The sequence below is a fragment of the Pleurodeles waltl genome, chromosome 6, assembly GCF_031143425.1.
Source record: "Pleurodeles waltl isolate 20211129_DDA chromosome 6, aPleWal1.hap1.20221129, whole genome shotgun sequence".
Classification (NCBI taxonomy): domain Eukaryota; kingdom Metazoa; phylum Chordata; class Amphibia; order Caudata; family Salamandridae; genus Pleurodeles; species Pleurodeles waltl.
The window spans coordinates 571,726,798-571,754,387 of NC_090445.1; the positions used below are offsets into that span (position 1 = coordinate 571,726,798).

General features: G+C 42.4%; 1 protein-coding gene across 4 annotated transcripts in view; it reads right to left on the bottom strand.

Annotated features, from left to right (window-relative positions):
• Nucleotides 1–27,590, bottom strand: part of BRPF3 (bromodomain and PHD finger containing 3) — a 329,828-nt gene that overhangs the window by 49,245 nt on the left and 252,993 nt on the right. For all 4 annotated transcript variants that reach the window (XM_069238754.1, XM_069238755.1, XM_069238753.1 and 1 more), the window contains one exon: nucleotides 24,294–24,391. In XM_069238754.1, the coding sequence (XP_069094855.1) occupies nucleotides 24,294–24,391 (98 nt within the window). The remainder of the gene's footprint in view (nucleotides 1–24,293; nucleotides 24,392–27,590) is intronic.

A 27,590-nucleotide genomic window follows, 5' to 3' on the forward strand; every position in this document is an offset into this window, starting at 1 on the left:
GGGCTTGTTTACCCCCTACTGGTGTCTGGAGCCAGAGCTGGAGGAGAAAGGGAACATTCCTGGACACGGTTAGTGCTGGTTGGAATCCCCTCTATCCCTTTGTGGAAGCTGCGCAAAATGAGTATAAGTACAGGGGGTTGTCCCCCACTTTTGTAGAACAGTTTTGGGCTAGGGACTGCCTGACTGCACAAAAGACTTATCTGGAGTGCTCTTCTTTTGTTGGCCTCCTGCCTGGTGTTTGCTGGGTGGCCTAAAGGACTCATCTGGATTGCTTTTCTGTAGGTTGCCCTGCTGCCAGCCTTTCCACTGACTCTGGACTGCCACTCTTCTGTGGGGCAGCTAGAAGGACCCGCCACATGAATTTCTTGCTGTGTGCTTAGCCTGTCTGCCTCTTGGTGTCCCTTACAGTGCCTCTCGAAAAGCCCAGCGCATGTAGAGCACTGCGACCTGATCCTTGGCCTTTCCCCAGAATTAGTGCATGAGGAGCACCTTCATTTGTGTTATAAATCCTCATGCCTGATAAGTATATGGTGTGCGCTGAATTTCAACTCTCAGAATGTGAGAGTTGCTGTTTGGCGCTCTGAGGCAGCCAGAGGATACAAGGGTGGCTCCTGCGTGCCCCGTGCTGCTGCCCCCGCTCTTCTCTGGGTGAGTGTGGTGCCTTTGGTACTGCTCTTCGGAACACTACCTCGAGAGCGCCCTCCTCCCCTGGAGTCTGGTGGATGCCCAAGGCAGAGCTTCCTTGACCCAAAACGGCCCATTGTCTGCTCTGCCGCGATCTGCCTTGGGGAAACAGACAGAGGGGGGACTTGAGCTGCAGTAGGAAATATCCATCCTCCTTCTCCTTCCAGAAGCCTCCACAGAAACCCTCTCCCCTGCATCAGCGGTTGTGCACAGAAGCTGTGGGGAATCCACCTTTCCGGTTCCCGAGGTGCAAGAGAAGACCCAGTAAGATCTCCCTGCAGATTTCTGTGGTGGGCTACCACTCCCGAGTAGAGGCATACCTTGTGGGGGCACTTGTCTATGGATCTGCTGACCGGACGGGGAGTAATCCTCATCGGAGGCCCTCATCCTGTCAGTTCGATATAAGCATTACTGTAATGACTGTGGGAGGCACATAGATGTCTCAGTGCCCCACAGCCACCCCAAAGTAACTGTAATCATTGTAGATGTCGTGCAGGGAACCCTGCATTCTCTGGCCGATGTGCATTACCACACATTGTATACTAGAGGCGCAGGAGCACTGGTTATGTGGGTTCATGCAGAGACTAGGTACCTCTCAGATTACCAATGGTGTGTAATGATCACAGTAACGAGTTGTGTACTCCAGGGGTGATGAATAATCTGTGTGTTTTCTAACCCTCTGTATTTTTCCTGCATCTCATGGCCTCAGGTTACATGATATGTTGTCTTTGCTCTCTTCTGGAAAAGTACATAGGGTCTGGGCCTGCCTGGTATGCAGGGTGACGATGTGTTTGTTATGACACATGTCATAAGGAGATGTTTCCTTTTTATGGGCTCTCCTGGGAATGTTTCATTTTATGTTCATTCTTGATGATGTCTTGGCATTTCTGATAATATGGTTATTCTGACGTGCATTTTTGGTGATAAGAACAACCTGACTACTGCTGGTGTTCAGAATAGCAATAACCAAAATGTGTACCTGGCTACTGCTTGCTTTTGCAGAGTTCTAACAACCTCTGTGATGTTCTGACAACTGCTTGTGTAGGAGGGTATTACTGATACATGTCGTGTTTGGTCAAATTATATTTTATGCAATATAGTTTATTTTTATATAACTTGTTGTAGCATTTCCTTTGTAGTGTATTTATTGTGTCACGTGTGTTGTGTGTGTTGTGCAAACGCTTTACACATTGCCTCTGGGATAAGCCTGACTGCTCGTGCCAAGCTACCAAGGGGGTGAGCAGCAGCTATCTAGGCAGTATGACTCCCTCGCCCTGACTAGAGCGGTGGTCCCTGCCTGGCTGAGGTGCCTACCCTAGCCCACCAGGAACCCCATTTCAAACAATGTTGAAATAGCATCTTTTAGGTTAAGGAGACCCATGTGCTCTCCTTTGCATAGCAGTGGAATGATTCCCTGCAGGGTGGTTATTTTGCAGTGCTTCAGCAGGATGTAACTCTTGTGAGTCTTGAGATCTAGGATAGTCTGCAGGGTTTCAGCCTTTGTGAGGAGAAGTAAAGGGAGTAGAACTGTGTTGGGGACACCAGCCTGATTGCAGAAAGGTCCGTATTTCCTCCTGTGATGCTGTAAGATTGTCTTGACACACTGCACTACAAGGAGGTGGAATACTTGGTGGTGTTGTGTGGGACTCAAAGCAGTACCCCGAACGTACTACCTGGAAAACCTAATGGTCTGTGCTATTTACTCCCACTGAAAAAATAACAATTTCATTATTCCCCGAAAAGGCATTGTGTGATTGGGGGAACAAAGGCAGAATTACTGCTTTGAGGTGGAGGCAACCCAACTGGAGCCACCTCTGGCATTCCCTCAGTTGTTACCAAGGTAAACACCTCTTCCAAAGCCCTTGGACACCTGGCTTTCTTGAACGAGCTGTTGCTGCTGGTATCTCTGTTTTGTAAACAGGGCTGGTGACTTTGCTCTCCCTCCTGATGAAAAGTAAGTTATTGAATCGGGGTCCCAGCAAGTGTTCTCCATTGAAGGGAACATTAATGAGGTGGTGTTGAATGTCTGGCTTGTACCTGGACACTTACGCCATGCAAGAGGGATGGAGAAGCATGCTAGTATTTATCCTCCGTGATGCAGTATCCTCTGACTCAAGAACACAGCAATTGTTTGCACTGAAAACAGCATTTTCTCCCACTCCCTCCTGCGACAGAGTTCTTGGAGGTGCTACTGCAGACTTCAAATCTACCCAAGATCACAGAGTGAAATGTAAGGATTGTATAGTTTGTATTTGTTTGCCTTTATTTTTTATTTTGTACAAAATATTTGGTTAATTTTCAAAACATATAAGGAAGTGGTGTAACGAACATCACTTTCTGGCTTCAGAAAGTGTCTCATGCCCAAGCACGTTGCACTCGTTTCCAATAAATTATTTCAATACCTCACAAGGACTGGCAACAATTGTTTTCTTGAGAAAACAGTGCAATTCACTACTTGAAACTGAGATTTTCGTTTTTATAAGTTTTTCTCCGTCTTACCTTTTCATGGACATTCATGAACAGTTCTGAAAATTGAACTTATTTATTTACTTGGGCAACGTTGGGGCAGAATGTGGATTTTGGTTCAAAACTAGTTAAACCCCCTCCAGTTTGGTTAATTTCCAAATTCACAATCAGTTCTTCATCAGCTCTTTCTCTCTCCATGTTTTCATTTTCTTATTCATCCAAAGTTCTCAGTACTTCTAAATCTTCCACTTTAAGTTGGTCTGACTGTATTCGTCAAGTTTAGGTCTCCAGGTTCTGAATTTTGTTTCTTTCATGATGTGACACTTTGCCAGTTTGAGTTTTCTTATGTATTTGTAGATATCAATTTTGGTGTCAACCATGCTGATGTGATGTTCTGGACAAACATGTAGGCCTTTTTTGAGTATGTTTTCTTTCTCCTCCGAAAGGGTTCTTCCTGAAAGATTCATGCTTGCCATTTCTAGCTCTTTTGATTGCATTTCAAATGCTTCCCGTACATCACTCCTATTCGATAGTTTTCACTTCTGGTGCTGTGACCCTCTCCTTGTTTTCCTCTTTGTCCATTCCCTCTTGTCTGTTTTTGTTTTCTACGTGTTGGAGACCTTTTAACCCATTTTCACTAGTCTCATTTCCTTAATTTTACATTTTACAAATGTATAAATATGATCATTTGAATAATAATTTCTGTCCAAATAAATATGTAGCGTTTGCGTACTTTAAGTGTTTCCTCATGTTTTTGTAAGTGTTCCTCCATTTTTCCAAAGAGACTCTTTCATTTTTCCTGTTTGTTCTCTTTTTTCAATATCTCAAGTTAATTCATTTCTTTCTTTTTCCAATTTGTCAAAAATCATTATTGTCATATTTTATTAAGATCTCAATTTTGCGTTTGGAGCATGCCATGTTCTTGTTTTCTCATTCCTGGACCTTTCCCGCAGGTGTATCTTCATGGCTAGGATCCAAAAAATTATTACGCCTCCAGGGATCCTGTTGACTGCCAGGTACCACTCTAAAGCTTTAATTTCCCATCACCTGTCAATTTCTTTTTTCCTTATCCTTTTCCATTGTGAGTTACCACTGCTGCACTACTTGTATCTCGTTGTGACAGCACGTCTTCGTCAAATAAATCACTGTGACCTCTCTCTCCATTTGTTTTCCATACTGTTGTACCGTATAGCAGATATTCTGGCATTGCATCAATAGTTACTTTGCAGTCGTGTCAGATATCAGTTTGAATTTATGCACTTTCATTTACAATCCACATTGACACCTTATTCCCAATGATTTGCACTTATACTTAAGAGTCTTCCAAGTCTGGGGATGCTCTCCGGCAACTTTGTTCCCGGACTCATACAAGGACATGCCTCTCTGTTCCTTTTCGTCTGGCGTCAGACAGCTGCAGCAGTGTAGATTCTATCCCTGCTGAGCTCAGCCAGCGGTGTGGTACCTGCTTCTTAGGAAAACCACTCCAGCCACATGTCAATTACAAAGTGAGTGACACTCTGAACCGATCAGTTAAACAATTTTAATGATTCCTGGTGCAACAAAAAGATGGTGCATTTTGACACGGGTATTGATCACATATCAGTCACTGCCTGTCACAGCAAGATATAAGTAGTCTTTATTCTATGATCCTACTCAGAATTCTGGTTAACGTAGTTATGTCATCCAAATGTGCCCTGAATGTGTTTGTGTAAATACAATGAAGAATCCCATAATTTGTGATTAACATATGTACAATGAAGACATCTGGCAGTCCATATGCCATCTAAGTGAAAAATGATTATGTATACATTTTATGTAAATATTAAACCCACTGAAGCGTCAGATTTAAGAGGATGCAAATCTTTTACTTTTAATTATAAAAAGTTCATTTCCGGCCCATGAAAGAGGCAAAAATAACTTTGTTAAGAAACAAACATTTATTTTCCGGGTATGCTTAATTTACACTTTTTTTTTAGCAAACCAAAGTCTCATTTTCCGATTCATGCATATTTCACTGTTGTATAAAAAGGTCCTTATGCTAACGTCAGGATACTGAAACCAGTCTGGAAGATTTTGACGATGGGTAGACCAGAGGACCTAGTTTTGACTGTCATTGTCTGCCAGACATAAGGGCGACACTAGGTAGCAGATAGTGCCTTCAGGAAGAAGCCCCATCTGGAGGAAAAAGCCTGAGGACAAATAACCTCCTCATGACAGCAAGACTCCAGTAGTAGGAAGACAAGGGAGATGGACTGAAAAGTGCTGAAGGAAAACAAGAACACCTCAACTGGAAAACCTCCTGGCAAGGAATTAGGAGTAAGAAGCTTTGCAACGCAGGGGAAGAAAGGACTATCTCCCGTATATACCTTGCAAACAGGAAATTGCATCAAGAAAACAAGGTGCCATCTGGATTAAGAGATTTCTGGCAGATTTCAGGCAAGTAAAGAAAGCAAGGAATCCATTTTGGTTTTGGCAAGGTAAGTTTCAGTAGAGGGAATTCTGGGACCTAGAATTCCCCAGGAACAAGGAGTACGTCGATGGCCTGTCCATGCAGAGCCCCCCAAGGAGAAAAATGCTGGCGTGGGATGTTATGCTGGCCAGCCGCTTACAGTTAAGTCCAATTAGGGAGCACAGCAGCTTGCCGACTCTTCCCAATCTCAACTCTTGCTTGCACTGCTGCACGTCCTACTCGCCTGGGGCAGCCAGGATTTGTTTGCGGCTGGCTGGACACCAGTGGCACAATAGTATGTCTCTCCTCCCGAAGCTCCATGCTTATCTAAAAAGCACAGAAAAAAGTGGCCGACCAAAACAGGGGCATGAAAAGAGGAAACATCCTCCCAGGTCCTTCCACTAGGAGAGAATCCCTTCCAGTGAGTCAGGAATTGCAATTTCTTACTAAAAAAGTGGGAATCACAAATCTCTTGAACCTCAAATTCAGAAATCTCACTGATCAGAATGAGAGGAAGCCTGAAAAAGAATTGCAGAAGGGGATCTGACTGGTAAGGCTTTAATTAGAAATAAATTAATATGGGATAAATCTTCCAATGTAAGGGCAATTGCACCTTAAAGGACACCAGATCATCTCTACAGTACCTGTGACAATTTTCTAGCCTTGCACTAACACTTTACTCACATTTTTAAATCGCTGTCTTTTGTGTAATACTGTTGAACCTGTTGGGGGGAAGTGTGGGTCTTTTAAATTCAGCTGGAAAATCTTTTGTGCAATTTGCTTACTTCAATGCCTCCTTTCTGTGTGAAACGGCGTAAAATCTGGGAATTTATCAGCCACCTTGTTTGGGCCATTATGCAGAGCGGTTAGCACTCTAGTCTCAGAGCTCTTTTCCCTGCTAGCGTATTTAATCGCAGCCGTGGCAAGGACACACCGGGGCTCCAAAGGTAAGCCCGCCTGCGCATGTCCGTACCCCTATGGGGCCAGGGGTCAGAGATGCTGGTTTACACTGTCTTTCACTTTCTCGTCCTCCACCAGATAACACCAGTAGCCTGCCTCTCTTCATGGAATACAGATGCAGTGAGTGACAAGTGTTCCTACTGTGATTTTTGGCTCCCAACCCTCACCGTGTGCCTGAAGTTCACAGTAAGTTGTACTCCCTTCCCTCTAAGAGCCCCACTAAAGATGCAGATATGTTGGAGCCCAAATCTGTCTGCTTAATGTGTTTTTTTAATATTAAGTGTCGGTCCTTAGACAAAAACCGTTACTGACATTTTTTACTTTTTAAATGACCATTGCCTGCATACCCATTTTTTTTTTAAAGAAACCTGGCGGATATCATTGCTGCACTGCCTCATATCGTTTGCTTAAGACTGGATCGCCAGGACAGAAAAGAGGGAGGAACTGCAATCATTTTTAGACCATAATATCTATGTAAACAGGACAAACTTGTGATAGATACTGTGACATTTTGCTGTTCTCCCTCTCTCTAACTAATAATGTCGCCTTGTCTGGCACCTTCATTTATTACCCTCCCGGACCTACGGGTAATTCGTGTACTTGCATTTCAGAGGCCGTCTTCTGGTTCATTTTGAAATATGCTAATTTCACCATTCTAGGTAATTTAAACATTAATTTCGATAGCATGACCTGTAAAACTGCATCTTCCTTGTAGAGGATTTTAAGGCCCTTGATTTCCAGGTTATTGACTATACTCCGACTCACGCAGCTGGGCATTGGATTGAACCCCTATTTTCTCATTTGAAGGGCCTGCAGGCAGAGAGCTTGATGCCCTTACTTTGGTCTGACACTTTGCTTTTCCTTTCTTACTTCCTATCCCCTTGGGGCTCAAAACACGGGAAGACCCACTAGTTTCTTTTTTCAGTAAGTAATCAAAACTTAATTCTACTTCTTTCAATTCCTCTCTCGAGTCAAAGCGCCCAACAGTGAGTAACTCATTAGAGTAATACTCAACCACTACTGATAACTGGCTTTGGTCTTTGCTTGACTCCTTAGTTCCTATTACTCTTGTGATGCATTGCAGAACCTTTTCCCCAGCCTATGGTTTAATGATGTCTTGCTCGAAAACAAAAAGATTTGTAAGCACTTGGGAAGAGCCTGTCAAAAGGATAAACAAGAATATAAGTTGGCTGTAAAAGACTATAATGAAAACTGCTCTACTACCAGAGCCTCTTTCTACTCAGAAAAAATGACCATGCCACAAAATTGCTCAAAAACCTTTTTTCAAGTACTAAAAACATTCTCAGATCCCACAAATATTTCTCCTGCTACTTCTCTTTCACAACCTCAGTGTGACGAGCTAGCAAGCTTTGTTTCCAAAAAAGCTGCTGACATTCAGGCTTCTTTTTCCTCTACACCCAACCCTAACTGTTGTCAGTCATAAGTTAGATAACACCTGTGATGCACCTGCAACCTGGGTTAACATCGGTTATACCACCTGTGTTGCACCGCTATGCTCAAACTTTCCCACAGCGGAGGATCTCACCCCAGGACCTCCCTCCCCTTGGTCTTTGAGTTTGTTTATCCCTTTGGACCTCCAGACTTTTACCTTGCTCCTTAGCACCATCAAATCGTGTTCACCTTTAGACCCTTTTCTGCCTTTGGTCTTTAGTGAACTTGACCTACAATCTTTAGATATATTAACTCAGCATATGAAAGTGTCACTCTCAGAAGGCAGCACCCCTAAAGAGTGGAATCACACAATGGTTATGCCCTTGCTGAAAAAGTTGAATCTCAACCCTTTTACATGGTTAATTATAGGCCAATCTCTCTTTTGCCCATTTTGGTTTATGTTTTGGAAAAAACATGTGAATAAACAACTTACAATGTATACAGAACTAAATGGTCTACTGCACCCCTCTCAATCAGGTTTCAGAGCTGACCATAGTATGACGTCAGCTCTTCTCGGCGTCACTGAACATCTAAGGTGCCAGTTAGATAAAGGGGGTACTGGTGCTTTGCATCTTTAACATCTCAGTTCCGCGGTTGACACATTTAACTATAACATACTTCTCTAAGGATTAGAGGAGATGACTGTGAATGGCAAGGCCTTGACTTGGCTAAGGCCCTTCCTGCAAGACTGTGTCTTCCAGGTACATACTCAACAGCATCGTTCAAAGCCTCCCCGATTTTCATCTGGCATATCTCAGGGTTCCACTCTCAGGTCGACCCTATTTACTGTTTATGTACAGCCATTACCAAATATTGTTAAAAGCTGTGGTCTCACACTTTTTTCATATGCTGATGACACCCAGATTGTGGTCTCCTTGTCACCTCCGGAGAATCAGAGTGCTGATGCTCTGAATACTTGCCGTACAAAAGTATCAGCCTGGATGAATGCAAACTCATTCACATTGAATAAGGATAAGACTAAGATTCTGTTGGTGGGCAACCAACCTCACCTTTGGGGACCCCATCTGAGCCTGAGACTCTGGGTGCATCTCCATCTCCAGTACCTATTGTCAAGAATCTTGGTTTTTGGCTTGATAACAAGCTGTCTATGAACTATTAGATCACCAAGGTTGCAACTACCTGTTTTGGAATCTTAAGATAGCTAAGGAACGCCCTTGGATGTCTTCCTGTCCCAGACCAAAGAAAAGAAGAAAAGCGACTCAGGCCTTGATTATTCCCAGGCTGGACTATGGTAATTGTCTTTACCTAGGCATCCCAGAGATCGTGCTCAAGCAGCTCCAAATAGTGCAAAATGCTGGTGCAAGACTTTTATTACACTGCACTAAATTCATGTCTATGGCCAGGCGTCTTCATGATGTACACTGGCTGTCAAATGAATGACAAGTTCATTTTAAAGCACTGTACTATATGCATAAATGTATGTCAAAATCTGCTCCTCACTATCTCAGATCTCTGGTGTCGCCTTACAAGACAAATCGTTCTTTGCATTCCAATAACTCTGACTTTGCCGTAATCCCCAGCATGAGAACATCCTGTCAAGGGGGTGTGGGATGGGCTTTCTCTTATCTAGATCCCAAGCTGTGTAACTCCTTACCTTCTTCTATGAAATTGTGTTGCTCTCTTTCAGTTTTACACAAACTGTTAAAAACCTGGCTATTCTGATTCAGTGTGTAGCAATGGCTTGACTTGTGGTACCTTGAGAACCTTAGCGCTGGGAAACCCTTGTTGGATAGCCATGCACTTTATAAACCTGGTATAATAATAATGATCTGAACAACATTGAGAGGACCATACAATTGGGGTTTGTATTTGTTATGATAAAGGCAAGCTAGCAAATATTTAGAGGAAAGCCACACCTTGTCACCAATCTTATAAGCAGACAGACAAGTGCGATGAAGATCAGCATATGATTTCATCCTGGTCTTTGAACGGACCAGGTTAGAAGAGATCTTATGTCTCATGGACTGCAGTTGTCGGAGGAAACAAGTGGAGGCAGGGACGTGTACAGGACCAGGAAGGACTGACGAAAGAATCTTAGGGTGAAGACCATAAAGACAGAGACATGGTGAAAACTTAGTTGCACTATGAACAGCAGTGTTGTTAGACAACTCACCTAAGGGTTAAGAAAAAAGAAAAAAAAAAGACCAATCACTCTGCGTGAAGCTACAAAAACAACAAAGGAAATATTCCAGACCTTGGTTTGACACGTTCCCTCTGGCCACTGGCCTGAGGAGGGATACAGGACACAGTGCTACTTGAATCTGAAGGGACTAGTTAAAAGTTTTCCAAAAATGTGAAACAAATTGAGAACCATGATAAAAAATTATAATTTTAGGCAGCCCATGTAACTTGAAAACTTCTTGTTAAAATATCGGACACATTTCTTTAGCAGAGGGTAATTTCTTTAGTGCAAGAAATGAGCCATCTTGGAAAAAATCAAGTGTCACCAGTATGACACTATTCCCTTTAGAGAGGGGTAAAGCAGTGATAAAGTTGGGGGGATTATATGCCACAGCTCAGGTAGAACAGGTAAAGGTTGCAGAAGCCCTGAAGATCAAGAATGAGATTTCTAAATCTGAGGAAAAAACAGGGCAAGAACAAATACAGAATCCTGTGTCTACTCAAAATGAAGTCCACCAAAAGGGATGATGCACGAGTTCTAGAGTTGATGTGACACCCCTGTGACCAGCAGCTGGTGAGTTGTGAGACATCTTGGAAATCTCAAGGTGAAGTGTCTTGGATGGAATGAACAAAGTTCTTCCTTTGAACACTAAATTGTTCTTCTTGACAGTTAATCCTTGTAAAGAGTTCTATTCTTTTTGAGAGACGGGACTTTGAATTTTGCCAAGAAAGGACTGAGCTACTCCTACTACTTGCTGGGGGGGAAGGATAGTCTGACCAAGAACAACTGAGTTTCAGGATATGTGAGAGACAGAGCATCCATTTGATTATTCTTAGTGCTGGGAATATAGGGGCATATTTATACTCCGTTTGCGCCGAATTAGCGTCGTTTTTTTCGACGCAAATTCGACGCTAAACTAACGCCAACTAACGCCATATTTATACTATGGCGTTAGACGCTTCGGGCGCCAAAGTGCCCGGAGAGTGCGTCATTTTTTAGCGTGAACCCCTTCCTTGCGTTAATGATATGCAAGGGAGGCGTTCCCGTCTTAAAAAATGACTCCCAGGCCTTTACGTGGTATTTATACTCCCGGGCAAAAATGACGCCCGGGAGTGGGCGTGACCAAAAACGGCGCTTTTGCGCCGCTTTTTAACGCCTGGGTCAGGCATGGCGTTAAGGGACAAGTGGGCTCAAAATGAGCCCAGAGTGCCCTCCCCTGCCCCCAGGGACCCCCCCTGCCACCCTTGCCCACCCCAGGAGGACACCCAAGGACGGAGGGACCCATCCCATGGACATTAAGGTAAGTTCAGGTAAGTATTTTTTTTTAATTTTTTTGTGGCATAGGGGGGCCTGATTTGTGCCCCCCTACATGCCACTATGCCCAATGACCATGCCCAGGGGACAGAAGTCCCCTGGGCATGGCCATTGGGCAAGGGGGCATGACTCCTATCTTTACAATGATAGGAGTCATGTTGATGGGGGATGGGCGTCGAAAAAACATGGCGCAAGTCGGGTTACGACGATTTTTTCTACGTAACCTGACTTGCCCCATTTTAAGACGCCCTAACGCCATTTTCCCCCTACGCCGGCGCTGCCTGGTCTACGTGGTTTTTTTCCACGCACACCAGGCAGCGCCGGTCCGCTTGCGCCGGCTAACGCCATTCCATAAATACGGCGCCCGCATGGCGCTTCAGAATGGCGTTAGACGGCGCAAAATCTTTTGACGCTAAACTGCGTTAGCGCAGTTTAGCGTCAAAAAGTATAAATATGGCCCATAGTATTAGGTAATGGACTGACTGTTTCTACACTGCATATTTCTGAGGCACTAGAGATTACAGTGATCCGTTTGATTTCAAAGGGTTCTTGTGATGCTATTAAGAAATGTCTCCATTCAGTACAGACTTTTTTCATGGTCAGGAGTTCTCTTTCTAGGACAGAGTAATTTCTTTCAGAATCAGATACTGATGTATATTGATACTGATGGATGTATAAAGAGCACAAATGCCAATGGAATCTTGGGGCTGAATGACTACAATACCAATTAAAATAGGCTGAGGTAAGGGCCCGGCTGTACCTCTTATCATGGACAGTAGAAAGATATGGCACAATAGATAGGGTGTTCAAGAACATCATGTCCCTGGTGTTGCAGAAGCACATGCTCAAATGGTCTGAGGGATCGATTTCCACAATGAGGTTTTAGTGGGATCCGCATGATAAGCCTGGTGTTTGTATAAAGCTCTTCTTCAAACCTATAAAAGTGTTGTCACCTTGATCATCTCATTGCAAACAGTCATGGGGCATGCCTTTTTATGATTCAGGCAATTCTGCTAGGTAACTGGGCAAAGCTTTTAATAAACTGCCTGTAGAAATTACCAAAACCAAGGAAACATTGGGTTTCTCTCACATTAGACTGAGTTGGCCAAACCAGAATGGGGTACACTTTGCACTTATTCATAGAGACTTCAGCACTGTTGATCCAGTAGACTAGGTACTCTATTTTGGGTTGATCAAATTCACACTTCTCGAGCATACAAAACAGCTGATTTTGACAGAGTACAAGTAATACCTGGCTGATGTGCTGATGATGTGGAAGAGAGTCACTGGAGAACACTAAGATGTCCTCAAGACAGACAACCACACATTGATTAAGCATGTCAGCAAATGTATGATCCATGAAATGTTGGAAGACTGCTGAAGCATCGCTCAAAAGGCATGGCACAGTATTCACAATGCCCAAGTGGAGATCTAAAGGCTGTTTTCCATTCGTGTCCCTCCTTAATGCGTAATAGATTATATGCTCTGCATGATTCTAATTTGGTGAAGACCTTAGAACCTCTTATGGACTCCAAAATATCCTTCATTAGAGGCAATGGATCCTGATCCTTTGTTGTGATCTTGTTAAATCCCTTTTAGTTGATGCAAGGTCTTAGTTCATTTGATTTTTCAGGAACAAAGAACAAGCAAGCACCAGCAGGGGATGAGGTCCAAGTAATAAGACCCTTCTGCAAGTTCTCCTTCAGATATAACCTTAGGATTTCCTTCTCAGATTCCGAGATGGAGTAAATCCTACCAAATGGAATGGTGGGTCCAGGTTCAATGATAATGGCACAATCACATTCTCAATGGGGAAGCAAAATCAGTTCCCTTGTCTTCTTAAAAAAAGATAAGCAAACTCCTGATATTGGTTCGGCACTCCCTGCAGGGAATTAATCATACTTGAGCCAGTTCTAGGGGGTTTGACAAGTCCTTCAGGGGTCCAATAATCATTGTGGAATAACAGGATTTGTGACTGAATTGGGAAGATAAAGAAATAGTCCAGGTTTCCCAGTTCATATACTGATTGAGTCATGTAATCGAGGAAACTTCAAACAAAAACTATGTGGTTAGGAGAGGAGATGAGATCAAAATAAATTGCTTTGTGATAATATCAAAAAAACAGTGTCAATGATTTTGACTTTACTTTGACAGGTCCAGAGACCAGGGGCGTGCCATCAACAGTGTGCACCTGCTGAGGTATCTCTTTAGTGGGACTTGCTCATTGGCCCAATCTTCATCCAAATACCACTGTCTTAGAGGGCCAATATCCTTTACATTCCTCCATCTGGGAGTTCCATAGACACAAGCAGGAGAAAAAGTATAGCTTTGTATTTCCCACATATTCCAATAAAAGGGGTTTGAAGTTTTCCCATCATTTCCCCCTTCATAAGGGGCAGGACTTTGTGTTTCCAGAAAACTGCTAGGGACAAACTGGACAGACTTGAACCAGATGCTCCAGAGATTCGCAGTACAAACATAGACTGTGTTTACATCAGTGATCTCTTTCGGACTCCATAAGTGGTCCACAGGCCATTGCCAATTTGCACTGGTTCTTCACTAGAATGGACAAGGGGCTCTTCAGAGGAGGCTTCCACCTCACGTATAGACAGTACTACCAAATAATGCTTAAGATGCAGGGCCTGATCCATCAGCGTAGACAGATTTTCTGCTCAAGCAGAAGAGACCAATTAAACTTTAATCTCTTCTTAAAGGCCCATCCAAAACCGAGTATCTAAGGTTTGTTTAACCCATGTAGTTTCTGTCGTCAACTGGCAAAAATGGGTAATGGAGGTCAAACCATCTTGCCCTCCTTGAATATTGCAAAAAGCCTCTTAAGCAGAACATTCAAGGTCTGGTCTTTTGAACATTCATTTGAAAGTTGACAGGAAGGTAGAGTAATTCGAGAGACAAGGTTCTTCTAGTGCTGGACACGACAAAGCACTGATCAGGTAACCAACTGAATCTGTCTTGCACAAATTGAGCTGGACATAAGGCAAAGATAACTGTAAGGGAATCCAAGAATTCCTACAATTTATTTTAAACTCCTGCAAAGCATAGAGGCGTTTGGAGCATCAGATGCCCTAACCACCAGGGCTTGCCGAAGAGCCAGATTCTCGTCCCGCAATTGTTGGAGTTCCTACATCTGTTGCTGGACAGTCTGGACTAGGGCCTGGGCTTCATCTATTTGAACTGCCTGTGGATAGCTGTTGCTTGTTCTATATCTTCAGAATTAGACTCGTATTTGAGGTGTCACAAGCTATTTAGATACTGGCACTGTTCTGGAAGTTTTTGACAACAGGTACACTGGAGGGCAACTGTCTTGACTCTCCTGGTCTGTCAGAGATAAGGGCAACCCCTTTTAGCGACTAGCAGAAAGTGCCTTCTGAAAGAAGCCTCAAAATGGCAAGACTGGTAGCAGGACTGTATACCCAGGCCTCAAACATTCTAGTTGCCTACTCACGATGGTCAGACATATTTTATGAGGTTGAGCTATTTTTAGGACTTACTCACTCCTTCTGGCAAGTTGACATAGAACAGGTGTTCTATTTAGTCAGAAATTGAAGGAAACCTTTAAATCTTATTTTTGCCACATTTGCTCTGTGTTCAGAGACACAGGTCGAAAGTCAGTTTGTATTACAATTCATTTTCCTTCTGACTGCAGAGTTTCAAGACTTTGTCAGTTTTTAACTAACATACACCATTTAAATAGCTAAGTCATCTATACAAAAATTCCAAATATATTTTATTAGTTGTGAAAGCCCATTGTTTGCACTTCTGTCTGATACAAAATATATATTTTAATAGGGTGAAAACAGATCAGAACAACTTACTTGGTGATGGGCAAAGAAAAAATGTTTTCAGAAACCCGATTTTCACAGATTTGGTAATACATTGTATAGTTTGATCAGTAAAGCTGCAACTTAGTTGGAAGGATTTTGGCCATTGCTTGGAACTTTTCTGTCTGTAAATGAGTGTGTGACCACATCATGCTTTAGTAATATATGTATTAAAAGTGAGTATTTAAACATAAATCCTCCTGACCTGGTAGCAATGCTATTAGTAAGCTAAGAAGCAAGTAATGGATCATGTGTCTCATATATGTGGGCTAGATTCTTTTTATATATGGTGCAAACGTTTAGTCTATTTAATGAAACACAGAAGGTTTTCTGTACAGCAGAAATGCTGCGCTCACATATTTGAGGGTACACTCCTATGTGAGAATGAAGAAAAAGGCGTATCTGCAAACTGAAATATTTGCCTATGGTCACACAATTTGAAACCTGTTTATGGGTCAAGTACATTACAGTTATGGTCAAGTAGCTTATTCATTGTCGTCTCTTCCTAGCCCAACCTCGTGCTCACACCGCTACGCTTCCCACTTGCCCTGGGCAGCCTAGGGGAGATGGGCTGGACTGGATGCCAGTGGTGCAACAGCTAATGTATCCATATATCATTTCTCTTTACATTTTAATGATATATTTAAATTATAAGTCTGTTAGTGTTCTGTCCTTTCACGTTTTGCCCACTATGTCAATGGCCCAAAATGTCATGGCCTCTGCTCCACTGGAGTGTTCTTTGTGATAATGCCTGGTCATCAGGTATGTCAGATCATAACTGGCAATCACACGTGTGTTCAAATATACATTTTAGTAATTTGCATGTTGCACTGCCTATATACTTCTCACATGGACAGTGAGCAGTGGAATGGTACTTTGGCTTTGTTTGAATACTTCACAACTTAAGCACATATAAATGCCATTCTTCTTTTTTGAAAGCCAGATTGTCTGAATCTCACTCCTAAAAGTATATAATGTATGATCAGATCCGTGCTAGCATACAATGTATGAGAAAATCAGTGCTTAACTTGTAAAACTGTAAGTACTGGGACCCAAAGATTTGCTCAGAAGCCCGTGGCCGGTGCTGTTGAACGTCGAGGTGTCGAATAACAAGTATTCCTTTGTCCTGAACCCTCCTCATGCTTCTTTAATATTTGACCCCACACTCCCTGCCTCAGTCTTGCAGGATCTTTTTCATTCCTGTTTTCTCCTTCTGTCACTATTTTTCAGTCTTTCTCTTCCACCTTATTTCCCTTGTTTGTGTTTTTCTCTCACCTGCGCTCAATCTGAAAAACAATGTGCCGGAGCCCAAAAATGAGTAACCTCCCCTAATTTTAAGAACTTGATCAAATGCCTATTTTATGTTTATCTCATGTTACTGGTTAATATTCCCTTCTATCAGAGTTAATTGCTGAGACAGCGCATCAGTGTTTCATAGTTTTTGGGCAGAGCAGTAGATTGTAGTTATTTTACCACTCTTTCAACCAAGTTCTTTTATCCTCTTTTGTTCTTTCCCCCTTTTACTACTTTACATATTTATATATTATAAATGCATGTGTTCATGTTTTATTTACAAGTATATTGTGTATTATTTTGATAGTATAAAAATTAGTTAATATGTTAAATATATATATATGTGAACAAGACTCCTGAGGGAGTTGAAACGCGTTGGTGGTTGCTATTTGGATTAAATTTGCACTATTGATACCTCGTGGAGTGCAGTGAATACTTTTTGAAATTTATATATATATATATATATATATATATATATATATATATATATATATATATATATATGTATATATATATATATATAATGTTACTTACCCAGTAGACATCTGTTTGTGGCATGTGGTGCTGTAGATTCACATGCTTTGCATAAGTTGGACTTAGTAGTGTTGGGCTCAGAGTGTTACAAGTTGTTTTATCGAAGGAGATTTTTGAGTCACGTAATCGAGTGACTTCTCCTCTCGATGATACTGCCCATGTGCATGGAGTCCTTTGTTTGATTGTTTTCCCGTAGGAGGGTGAAGTAAAGAGTGTAGAAGCGTATATGAGCGTATATCTATTAAAGAAGTGAGATGTCCATGCAATGTATAAACATATTTACAATATGTAGTACTACAACGGCCACATTATTTGTTTCTAAGAGAATTTCCTGTCCCAAACTCTGAATGATGTAATAATGCACAGCAGGTGACTTTAGAGTAGGTTCACAATGTAAAACACTGTTGATAAATTCAAAAAGTGTCAGTCTGTAACAAGGAGACACTGCAGTGTTTGCTTTACTAAAGAACCATCCAGGCACATAAAAACCCAAGAAGAATATTATCCTAATTCAGATGTAACTTAAAGAGTACATCCGGGGGACAAAAAGGGGTGACTCATCTGGATCACTTTATCCGATGGAATACAGTGTACGGCTAAGAGGCGTCTAAGGCTTCAGAATCAGTTATACACAGGGACAACTTTAGGGTGACTAGTAAAGAAGTGTTCATAAAAAGGATCTTCAAGCAGAAGGAGTCCATTGAATTGAAGGGTCAAGCATTAATTTGGCCCAAAGAAACCAGGTTCAAATTCTGCAAGGCAGCAGACTAGAAGGAACAGGTTCATCAGATCTCTATGAAATAGAGGAAGATTTCTGTGGACTTTTCAGATGGAAGCCCGAGTCAGCAAGATGTCTAAAAAAGACCTAGCATCAATCTGATATTCCATGGAAAATCCCAAAAAGAGAACCTCAGCCTCTTACCCCTGGACTATCTTCTTGTGAAGGACCTTCTGATAGCTGCTAGGGCATCCATGTTTTCTGAAGAGAGGATGGGGTGAGGGGAAGCATGCATCCCTGGGAACCTGGCACTGCTTGTAAAATGGTAGTTAAGGGTCCACAATTCTTCCCAACAAGAGTACAGGATTCTTCCCTACACCACTGATAGGGGCTTACTCTGGGAAAGGCGGAAATGCCCTCTGAAGAAGAAGATATAAGACCATGAACATCAGGCCCAAAGGATTTGAGCCTCCTATACATTCAGGAGGCAGAACTTTGATACCAGGTTTTCGGGAGGGTCATAAAAGTTTCAATGGCTGGGCACCCAACAGTCTTACAGATGGAGTGATGAACGTCTCCATGGTTTTCCCCCCTCTGTTTGCACAGATGGTCTGATCTTTGGATGGCAACATCAACAATGCTTGAGACCAACAGGAACATGGTCTGGATGGTTGCCTAGTCTCACCTTTTGACAGCCAAACAGTTGAGCTACAGACAGAGTAAGCATGATTCCTCATTCTTGAATGTAGAAAAGGGCTCTGGCATTGTCAATCTGGCTTATTTAGGGGAAGAATGAACTTTTTCAGATCCAGAATATTTATGCTGATGGACAAATCTGATCTGCCCCACACTATAATAATGGAAATTAACTTGGGTTAAATATTTGTGACTGGTAATTATAAATACTGCAGGCAGAAAGATCAACCAATCAGAAAAATGGGAGCTTTGGCTCAACACAGTGGTGTCAGCACTGAGATGTTTGCACTAGAAGAGGTTAAGACAGACCTTTTAGCAAATATCTTCAGAGCTCTGCAAGGGAAAGCTGCAGAGAGCACTGGTGCACTTTTCAGGGATCCTCTCTGATGCACGATGCCTGTGAGCTATGAAGCTGTTCGAATAACCAAGACAACACAACAGTGTTTTCATGGAAATGGTGCATGGTCTAACTGATGGCTAATATTCTCTTTCGAAGACGGATGGGCAAACCACCCTCAACTAATCATTTTTTAACTGATCCCGAGTAATTTATTAAGAAACCAAAATTAAATCAAGTCATGAGGACCAGACTGGCCTCTGCTAGCACTCACCAAATTTCTGATTAGACAATTGCCCAGGTAATGGCCACAGTGGACTATCTGCAGCTGCATGGTAAGCAACCACAACATTCTTGGTGAAAACTAAACACCCTCCATTTTTTGTGTGTTTTATCGTAATATCAAGCTACTTTCTTTTTTCAGTCAGGACAGTTGCATGGCAGTTAAGAGTCTGTGTTGTACATGGAAAACTGCCAGCTCTCATTCGAAAAGCTGTAAGGTCCTGAGCAGGAAGCAACTAGTTGAGATCGTAATTATAAATAATGGGACTGAGCCTTACACTCACTGCTGGTAGAAGCAAACAGTGCAAGCAAAATCTGTGCTCCCTGAACTATTTATATTGTTCCTCAACGATTTTACATTGTTGGAATGCCAAAGAAGACATGGCTGGGGAGCTGTAGAGCACAGCCATTACTCAACATTGAAAAGACCCAGGAATGATGGTGATTTCGGCTGACTAGTGTAAGTGGATGACATGACTTCTCCATACTAGATTTGAGTGAGCCATAGGAAATAAAACTGTACCCAAGCAAATGCTACTTACAATGCCTTTCACAATTTGGCTTGACTGTCCCGGGTATGTAATACTGGAATACTTTGTCAGTGGAGGATGTTGAGGAGGTTACTTTTCTTTGGCTAACTACCTTGATTTAAAGGCACTGGTTTTGAAGTTCCTGGAGTAGTTTTCAAGGAGGTCCTGAGATAGCGGTTCACTGAACGTCTTCTAAGCTTAGGTCAAGTATAAACATCTACTCCTCCTCTGTTTATTCTGGCATCAAGAAGGTGTAAAGGCAACAGATGTGGGCTTCAGTTCACCATCATGCATTGACATTAGACTGTCTGAGAAACCCAAGGATTGGAACATCTTTTGTTGTATGTAGGTTTTGGATCCTTGTCATGATACAAATACAAATTCTTGTGCCTCGTGAATCTACGATCAACAAATCAAACTGAGCTAGGGGATTCCACATACAAATACAGCGTGGTCATTGGGTGGCAGATGCTGATTGCCTAGGGACTGAGATGCTTGAATGTAAGTAATGTGTCTTCCAGACTCAATTTTGCATGAGGATCTGTGGCACAATAAGGAGTTCTGGCTTTGGTAGGAGAGCCAATGCTGCAACAATTGCACAGAATTCCGATCTGGGATAAACAAAGCAAGTTTGGTTATCAAACAGCTTGATTGTGTGCAAGTCCTCGTGCTGGTCTGTAATAGACTTGTCAACATGGCCATTTGCAAGGAGGAAGCCTAGATGATTAATCCTCTTGAGCCTTCCTCATTCCTAGGGTTCCTGCTGGGACATTCAAAAGAGAGCACCTGGAATGGCGAGGAAAGTGCTGAAAGAGACAGAGGAGACTGTACTGGCTGGAAGTTGCAAGCTGTTGTGAACATTGAGAGGTGGGGAGAAGCCAGATCAAAAAGGTCAGAATGGTCTCCTTGCTTTTAGTTTGGAACTCCATATATGCATGTATATAAAATAGCACACTAAACCATCAGGTGTCAAAGCGCTAGCAGAGGAAACCCAGTCAGAGACAAGAGCACTTTTTAAGAAAGATGGAGACTGAAAAGCCAGGTCTTCAATTGTTTTTAAAAAACACCAAGGATAGTAGAGTGTTCTAAAGCCTTGCGGCCATCATCTAGCCTTGTGAAATCTGGTAATTTGCTCTAGTTTCCGAGAAGTGGACTTAAGTGTCTTACCCGGACAGTACCAGTGAAATAAAGAAATCACCAGGTTAGAGATTTGTTATGTAGAGCCAAGGGGACCAAACAAAGAGCCTTAAAGAAAATCCTCTTTTTAACTTGAAGCCAGTGAAGTGAACTTATACCTTCACTGACCGATGCATACAGTGGAATGTTTAGAATGAGGAGAGCAGCCGCATTCTGAACAAACAAGACGTTTGCTGATGCAGGACTTGTTTATGTTGAGATAAAGGGAATTACAGTAGTCCAAGCGTGAAGTAATAAGTGCTGTAGTAACTTCCTGGTGCAAGTTCTCCATGATGAATGGAAAAAAATCCTCCTCAAGATTTTAAAAATGAGGAAGCATATGCTGGTCATACAACTGACCTGGTCCTCAAAACTGAGAGCTTTGTCAAATACGACGCACAGGTTGATTTGCCTGTGATGGAAAGAGACCCACACTCACTCAGCCACCAGATATCAGACCAGACCGATTCCTGGGCTCCGAAGACCAACAACTCAGTTTTGCCAGCATTAAGTTTAAGGGCGTTTTCTGTCATCCATTTGTTAATGCTGGACATATACTGTTTGAATTTTTCAGCGACCAAGGTCAGATTATTGGAAATAGATACGATGATTTGAGTATCATCGGCGTACAACAGCACTTTAAATACAGACGGATGTACCAGAGCTGCCAGAGGAGCAACATATACATTGAAAATAGTTGCACTAAGAGCTGATCGCTGGGGAACTGCACAAGTAAAGCTTAAAGGCCTTTGCCTTTTGCCTACACAGCTGACCATCTTCAACCAGCCAGGGAATGATATCTGCTATCACAGCAAAAGCAGAGTCTGTACTATGGCCACCCCTGATGCCATTTTGCGAGGCATCCAAAATATCATGCACTTCAATGAATTTCACAAGTTACTGGTTAATTAATTTTTCAAGGATCTTAACTGGCCGAGGGAGTAATGAGATGGGGAGGAAGTTTTTAGTCTTCAGATCGGTGTTAAGGTTTTTCAGTAACGGGGTCACAATTGCTTCTTTCAATGGGGTAGGAAATACTGCAGATTGTAGTACGTAAACAAACATGTTCTGCAGAAAGTCAGCAATTGGTTCTGGTGTCAGATGGAAAACGTTTGTGGAACATGGATCTGTAGGAGAACCAGATTTCATGCTTAACAGGAGCTCCTTACTGACAAGTGAACAGAGAAGGAACAGCAGCATACTGGGAAGTCCTGAGCTGGGGTCTCAGGAAATAGTAAATGGCACAGACAACGTATGTTGCAGCTGTACCTGATCGAAGGATTGGAGGTGAAGGACCTGCTCACCAAACTTCTACCTTCCCATTCAGTAAGGCACCTAGAGATGAACAGAGGCAATGGAGTTGTAAGGATATTGACTGTCAATACTAGCTATGAATCTTAAGTGTCCAAAGCCTGGCATCTTACTTGGGATTCTGGCATGAACGTCTGTCCTTCCAAGTTGTTAATAGGAAGCAAGGAGGAAATTGTCATGTACTCCTGGGTCTTGTATTACAGCGGTTTCAGAATGCTACCCTATTGTCTAAGCATTGTCTAGTAGGGTTGACTGGGTTGGGCCCGGTTTCTCTCAGTATCCAAGATTAATTTTATGCCACAGATACCTGAGAACACACCACACCTAGTTACAGGGGCACACAGGTATTGATCACTCCCTTTTCAACCCGTCTGAGTTTGCCAATTTGGTATCTTCCTTCTCTGTAGCCTTCTCCACTATGTTTTTTTGGGGAGGGGTGGGGGATGGATGGGCTCAGCTACTACAGAGCTATATCAGACTGGGACTGCAACAGGTGGTTCACAAAGGAGAAGCAAGGAACTACTACGTGGTGCAGCACCTTTAAGACCACCTGAAAAAAACAGGTAATGTGAGAAAAGATATACATATAAGCTTCCATGATACTACCTAATTACTGCTAAAAAAAATTAAATCCTGAGTTCTCACTAGATCGTTATGGCCTTCTATTACTATGATTTTCTGTCAATAGTCCCCTGCGCTCATCTTAAACACATAATTCTTGCATTGCAACACTTAAGAGTTCACCATTGACTTGTTATCCTCAACTCCAACCTCACCCTATAGGGCCTTACACTAGAGGTCACATTCAGTACCTTTTCAAATGTTTTCTGGACTGATGTTGGCGCCTTATCAAGGCCTGGAGAGAGTTATTTTATTTTTCTCTCTTTTTTTTTTTTAAAAGAAAAATGCTAACATCAAAAAGATCATGATTCACTATGAGACCAATATCCTTTCTTTTGTATTTTACTTCAGTGATTGTTCCACTGTGTGGCTTCGATAGGAGTCCCTACTCACAGAAAAAGCACTCATGTTTATCAGGGGATAAACCTTTTCTGTTAACCAGTCTTCTTCGCACCCCATGTAGTGAGAGAAAGAGGAACTCCAAAGCATCTAATACAGTAGTCAACACTTGAAATTTACTGGTCTCCTACTCATTTGTAGAACAAAAACATAAATAAAGTCTGACTGTTGGGACGACTGTGCATGACTCAGCACAATGCTCACGATAGACATGCTAGTGGTGTGAAAATGGGAACTTAGGGAGTCGGATCCAGTATTATCACTTTTACATTGGGTCTTAGACATGTCTACTTTTCGTTACAGTTTGCCATTGAGGATCCCTTAGATGTAAGTGGTGACCCACTGTATGGTGACAGCATGAAAAAACGGTTGACATCCCAGACTACAGGTGGATTAGAAAAAAAGGAGAACAATCTCCAGAAAGAATAGTATCCATCAGAATATGTAACTTACTCCATGCCCTTTTCAAAAAGGCAACGATAAACAACTGTCAGACATGGATGCCTTACCAACACAGAAGCAAGAGACAAGCACTACTGTTACACTTTCAGCAGTGTAATTTGTTCATCATATGAAGTTATTCCTAATGCACAACACTACCAAACCTGGTTACTTAAAAGAACGTACAGATACATTAGATATTGTTGGATAAACAACCTAACACACCCCCTGCTTTGGCCCACACTCCCCTGAATCACCAAGCATTGTCTGTTGGCATCTGCATAGCACACATCACTCTAAATACGCCCCAAACCATTCACCTGTGTTTGCCAATCACCCCCCTACATCTAACCAAGACAGAGTGTCAGCGAAACATCTTTTCTCATCTGCTCCAGACTTTCTCCATTCCTTACAAAGTAGGCAGATACAACAGCATTTAAGCCAACTGTCCTTCAGCACAACGTGGCCCATAAATATTAGTCCAACACCTTATTATCAATGCAAATCCAATAGCCTAATAGCAAATTCAATGTTTTTTCATGAGCAGCAGCTCAGCTGTCTCCACATTCAGTCAGGCCAACTCCATTCTGTCTGTCAAAAAATGTATATACCCTCCACCTTATCATTGGTATTAGAAACTGGTCTCACCTGTGCAACTGTAATCCACATCCCCATTAACAGACTCCAGGTATGGAACCCGGGAAAGGGCTGGTTTTCCTCTACTGCGCTTAGGAGGAGAGAGATCACTGTAAAAAAAACAAAAAACAAAAAATGAAATGAATAGTTGCATCATGAAGACTTTCTAAAACATGCACATGGAGAGAGCAGTGCTCCATTACAGCTCCATCTGCCCGTTGATTCCTCCTCCTTTGCAATTTCAACTTACACCAGCCACTTAAGAAAGGCACATGCTAGGAAGATTTTGAAGGACATATGAATACTAGCTAACTTTCAGCAAGGGGAAGAGGTTGGGATTCCTGAACACCATCTCGTCCCATTTCTGTTCATTTTTGGTGAACCCATGCTCTCGTCATAGTGGGATTGTAGATAGCAATGTAATAGTGGTTGTGGGTGTTGCACTTGAGTTTTCGAAAACATTTAGGTATTCTGTGCTCTATACAGGTTTTCCTATTATTTTTCAATTGATTGTTTAATAATCCATAATTGTAGCCACTATATTGTAGCATGTTATTTAAAAGATATTGTATTTTTTCACATTGTTTTAAATCAACTTTATTTACTATGTCAAGAAACATCATTAGTGTCTAAAGCAACTTGCTGTTGTCGGTTATATTTGCTTTTTATTCTGTCCAGGATTCAAATATGAAGATTATCAAAACATGGACTTTGATATTCAGTACTCAACTCGGTTTTGACATTTTTCATTTCAAAAGAAAACCCAGGGGGTTAATACCAAGTGTGTCATCCACCTAACCTGTAAAAGATGTTTTGTTCCTTAATGTGACACCCTTCTCAGTAAAAATAAAATAGTAATAATAATATATACCATAGAGACTGACAAATATTAAACTTAGTGAGGCATGGATTTTTCTGCTGTCACCTAACTACTTTGAAAGGTTCTATCTATCTAGCTACACACACACACACACACACACACACAGCAAAGTTCTCGTGGCATGTAGTCCTTGTTCGTGGCATGTAGTGCTGTAGATTCACATGCTCTGCATATTCCTGCCATCCAGTGTTGGCTCCTTCTCAGTTATCCTGCGCATAGACATTGACTCCTTTGTTAGATTGTTTTTCCGGAAGGCGGGTAAGAAAAGGAGTGTAGAGGAAGTATAGAGAAAGAGATGTCCAAGCAAACGTAAGTATATATGTACAAATATATACAAATATAAAGTCACTGGAACAGCCACAGGCGTCCGCGGAGGGTGCATATGAATCTACAGCACTACATGCCACAAACAGATGCTTACTGGGTAGGTAACATTTTCCGGTTGATGGCATGTGTGGCTGTAGATACACATGCTCTGCATAGACTGTAAAGCAGTCCCTCTTTGAAAGCGGTGGCTAGCCTGTGGGAGTGGCTGTTGACTGGAAAAGTGTTCGTAGCACAGCTTGACTTACATTGGTTTGCTGACGCGCTAATACATCCACACAGTAATGTTTTGTAAATGTATGTGGTGTAGACCATGTAGCTGCCTTACAAATGTCAGCCATAGGTATGTTTCCAAGGGAAGCCACAGTGGCTCCTTCTTTCCTAGTAGAATGTGCTCTCTGAGTATCTGGTAACTTGCTTTTTGTTTTAACATAGCAAGTTTGTATACATGTTAATATCCATCCAGCAATGCTGTTTTTGGATATTGGACTGCCTTTATGAGGTAGTGTAAAAGCAAGAAAAAGCTGTTTGGTTTTCCTAAAGTCTTTGGTTCTGTCAATGTGAAACATAAGTGCTTGTTTAAAATCTAGAGTGTGTTGAGCTCTCTCTGCAATTGAGTCAGGCTGAGGAAAGAAGACTGGGAGCTCAATTGATTGGTTGATATGGAATTAGGAAATCACTTTAGGAAGGAACTTTGGCTTTGTGTGAAGGACCACCTTGTCTCTATGAATCTGGAAGAGAGGTTTTTTAAAGGTTAGGGCCTGGAGCTCACTAACACGTCTGAGTGATGTGATAGCGCCTAAGAGCGCCACTTTCTAAGAAAGATACAGAAGGGGGCATGAATGAAGTGTCTCCAAAAGACAGCCCATGAGCCTCATAAGCACAATATTGAGGTTGAGGATGGTGCAGGAGGTACTCTGGGTAGAATAACCTTTTTAAGGCCTTCCATGAAAGCTTTGATGACTGGGATTCTGAACAAGGAAGTACGTTGTCTGTTCTGTAGATATGCAGTAATAGCTGACAGATGTAAACAAATGGAAGTTTTACCTAAATGTGCCTTTTGTAAATGTAGCAAATAACAAATGATGTCTTAGAAGGTAGCTTTCATGGGATTAATAAATTTGGGTTGGCAGTAGCATACAAAACTTTTCCATTTTGCAGCTCTGCTTGTGGGTCTACAAGCTTCTCTGAGAGTGTCAGAGTGGACACCTGGAGGCGAAGCTTGGGTATTGTACGCTTTCTGCTGTGACAAAAAGGTCTATTTGAGGCATTCCCCACCTTGAGAAGTAGGTTTGATGGACTTGCAAATGGAGTTCCCATTCGTGGACTTGTTGTTGCATTGTGCTGACCAGGTCTGCAAAGTTGTTGCCTATCCGTGGGAGATACTCTGCCACCAGGTGAATGTGATGGTGGAGAGCCCACTTCCATATTGTCCGAGAGAGATTTGACAATTGGGATGAGCGTGTCCCCACCCCCTTGTTCCTGTAATTAATACATGGTGGTCATGTTGTCCGTGCTGACTTAGACAACCTTGTGAGACAGGTGATGGAGAAAAGCTTTTAGGGATAGAAAAACTGCCTGAAGCTTGAGGTAACTGATATGTAGGGATTCGTGACTGAGATCCTAGAGGCCCTGAACTGTGAGGTCTTGAAGGTGAGCGCCCCCAACCTATCAGTTATGTGTCTGTGGTCAAAGTGACCTGAGGCACAGGGCCCAGAAAAGGCAGCCCTTTCAACAGGTTGGCGGTGTTTCACCACTACAGAGAGCGGTGAATATGGTGGTCTAACACTAGATCCTCCAGGTGACCCTGTGGCTGAGACCACTGACGGGACAGACACTGCTGTAGGGGACGCATGTGGAGTCTGGCATGGGAAACTGGGGGAGAAGAGACTGAAAACTGAATTTGGGCCAGGTTGGTTTATGCTAGCCCCAAGTCTGTATTGAGAATGGCTCCTAGGTAGGGCTAAATCTACAGTTGCTGTAGATGGGATTTGACAAAGCTGATTGTGAATCCCAGCATGTGAAGCAGGTCCACTGTCATCTGAGTGTGATACTGGCACTGTAGTAGTGTGCCAGCTTCGATGAGCCAGTCATCTAGGTTAGGG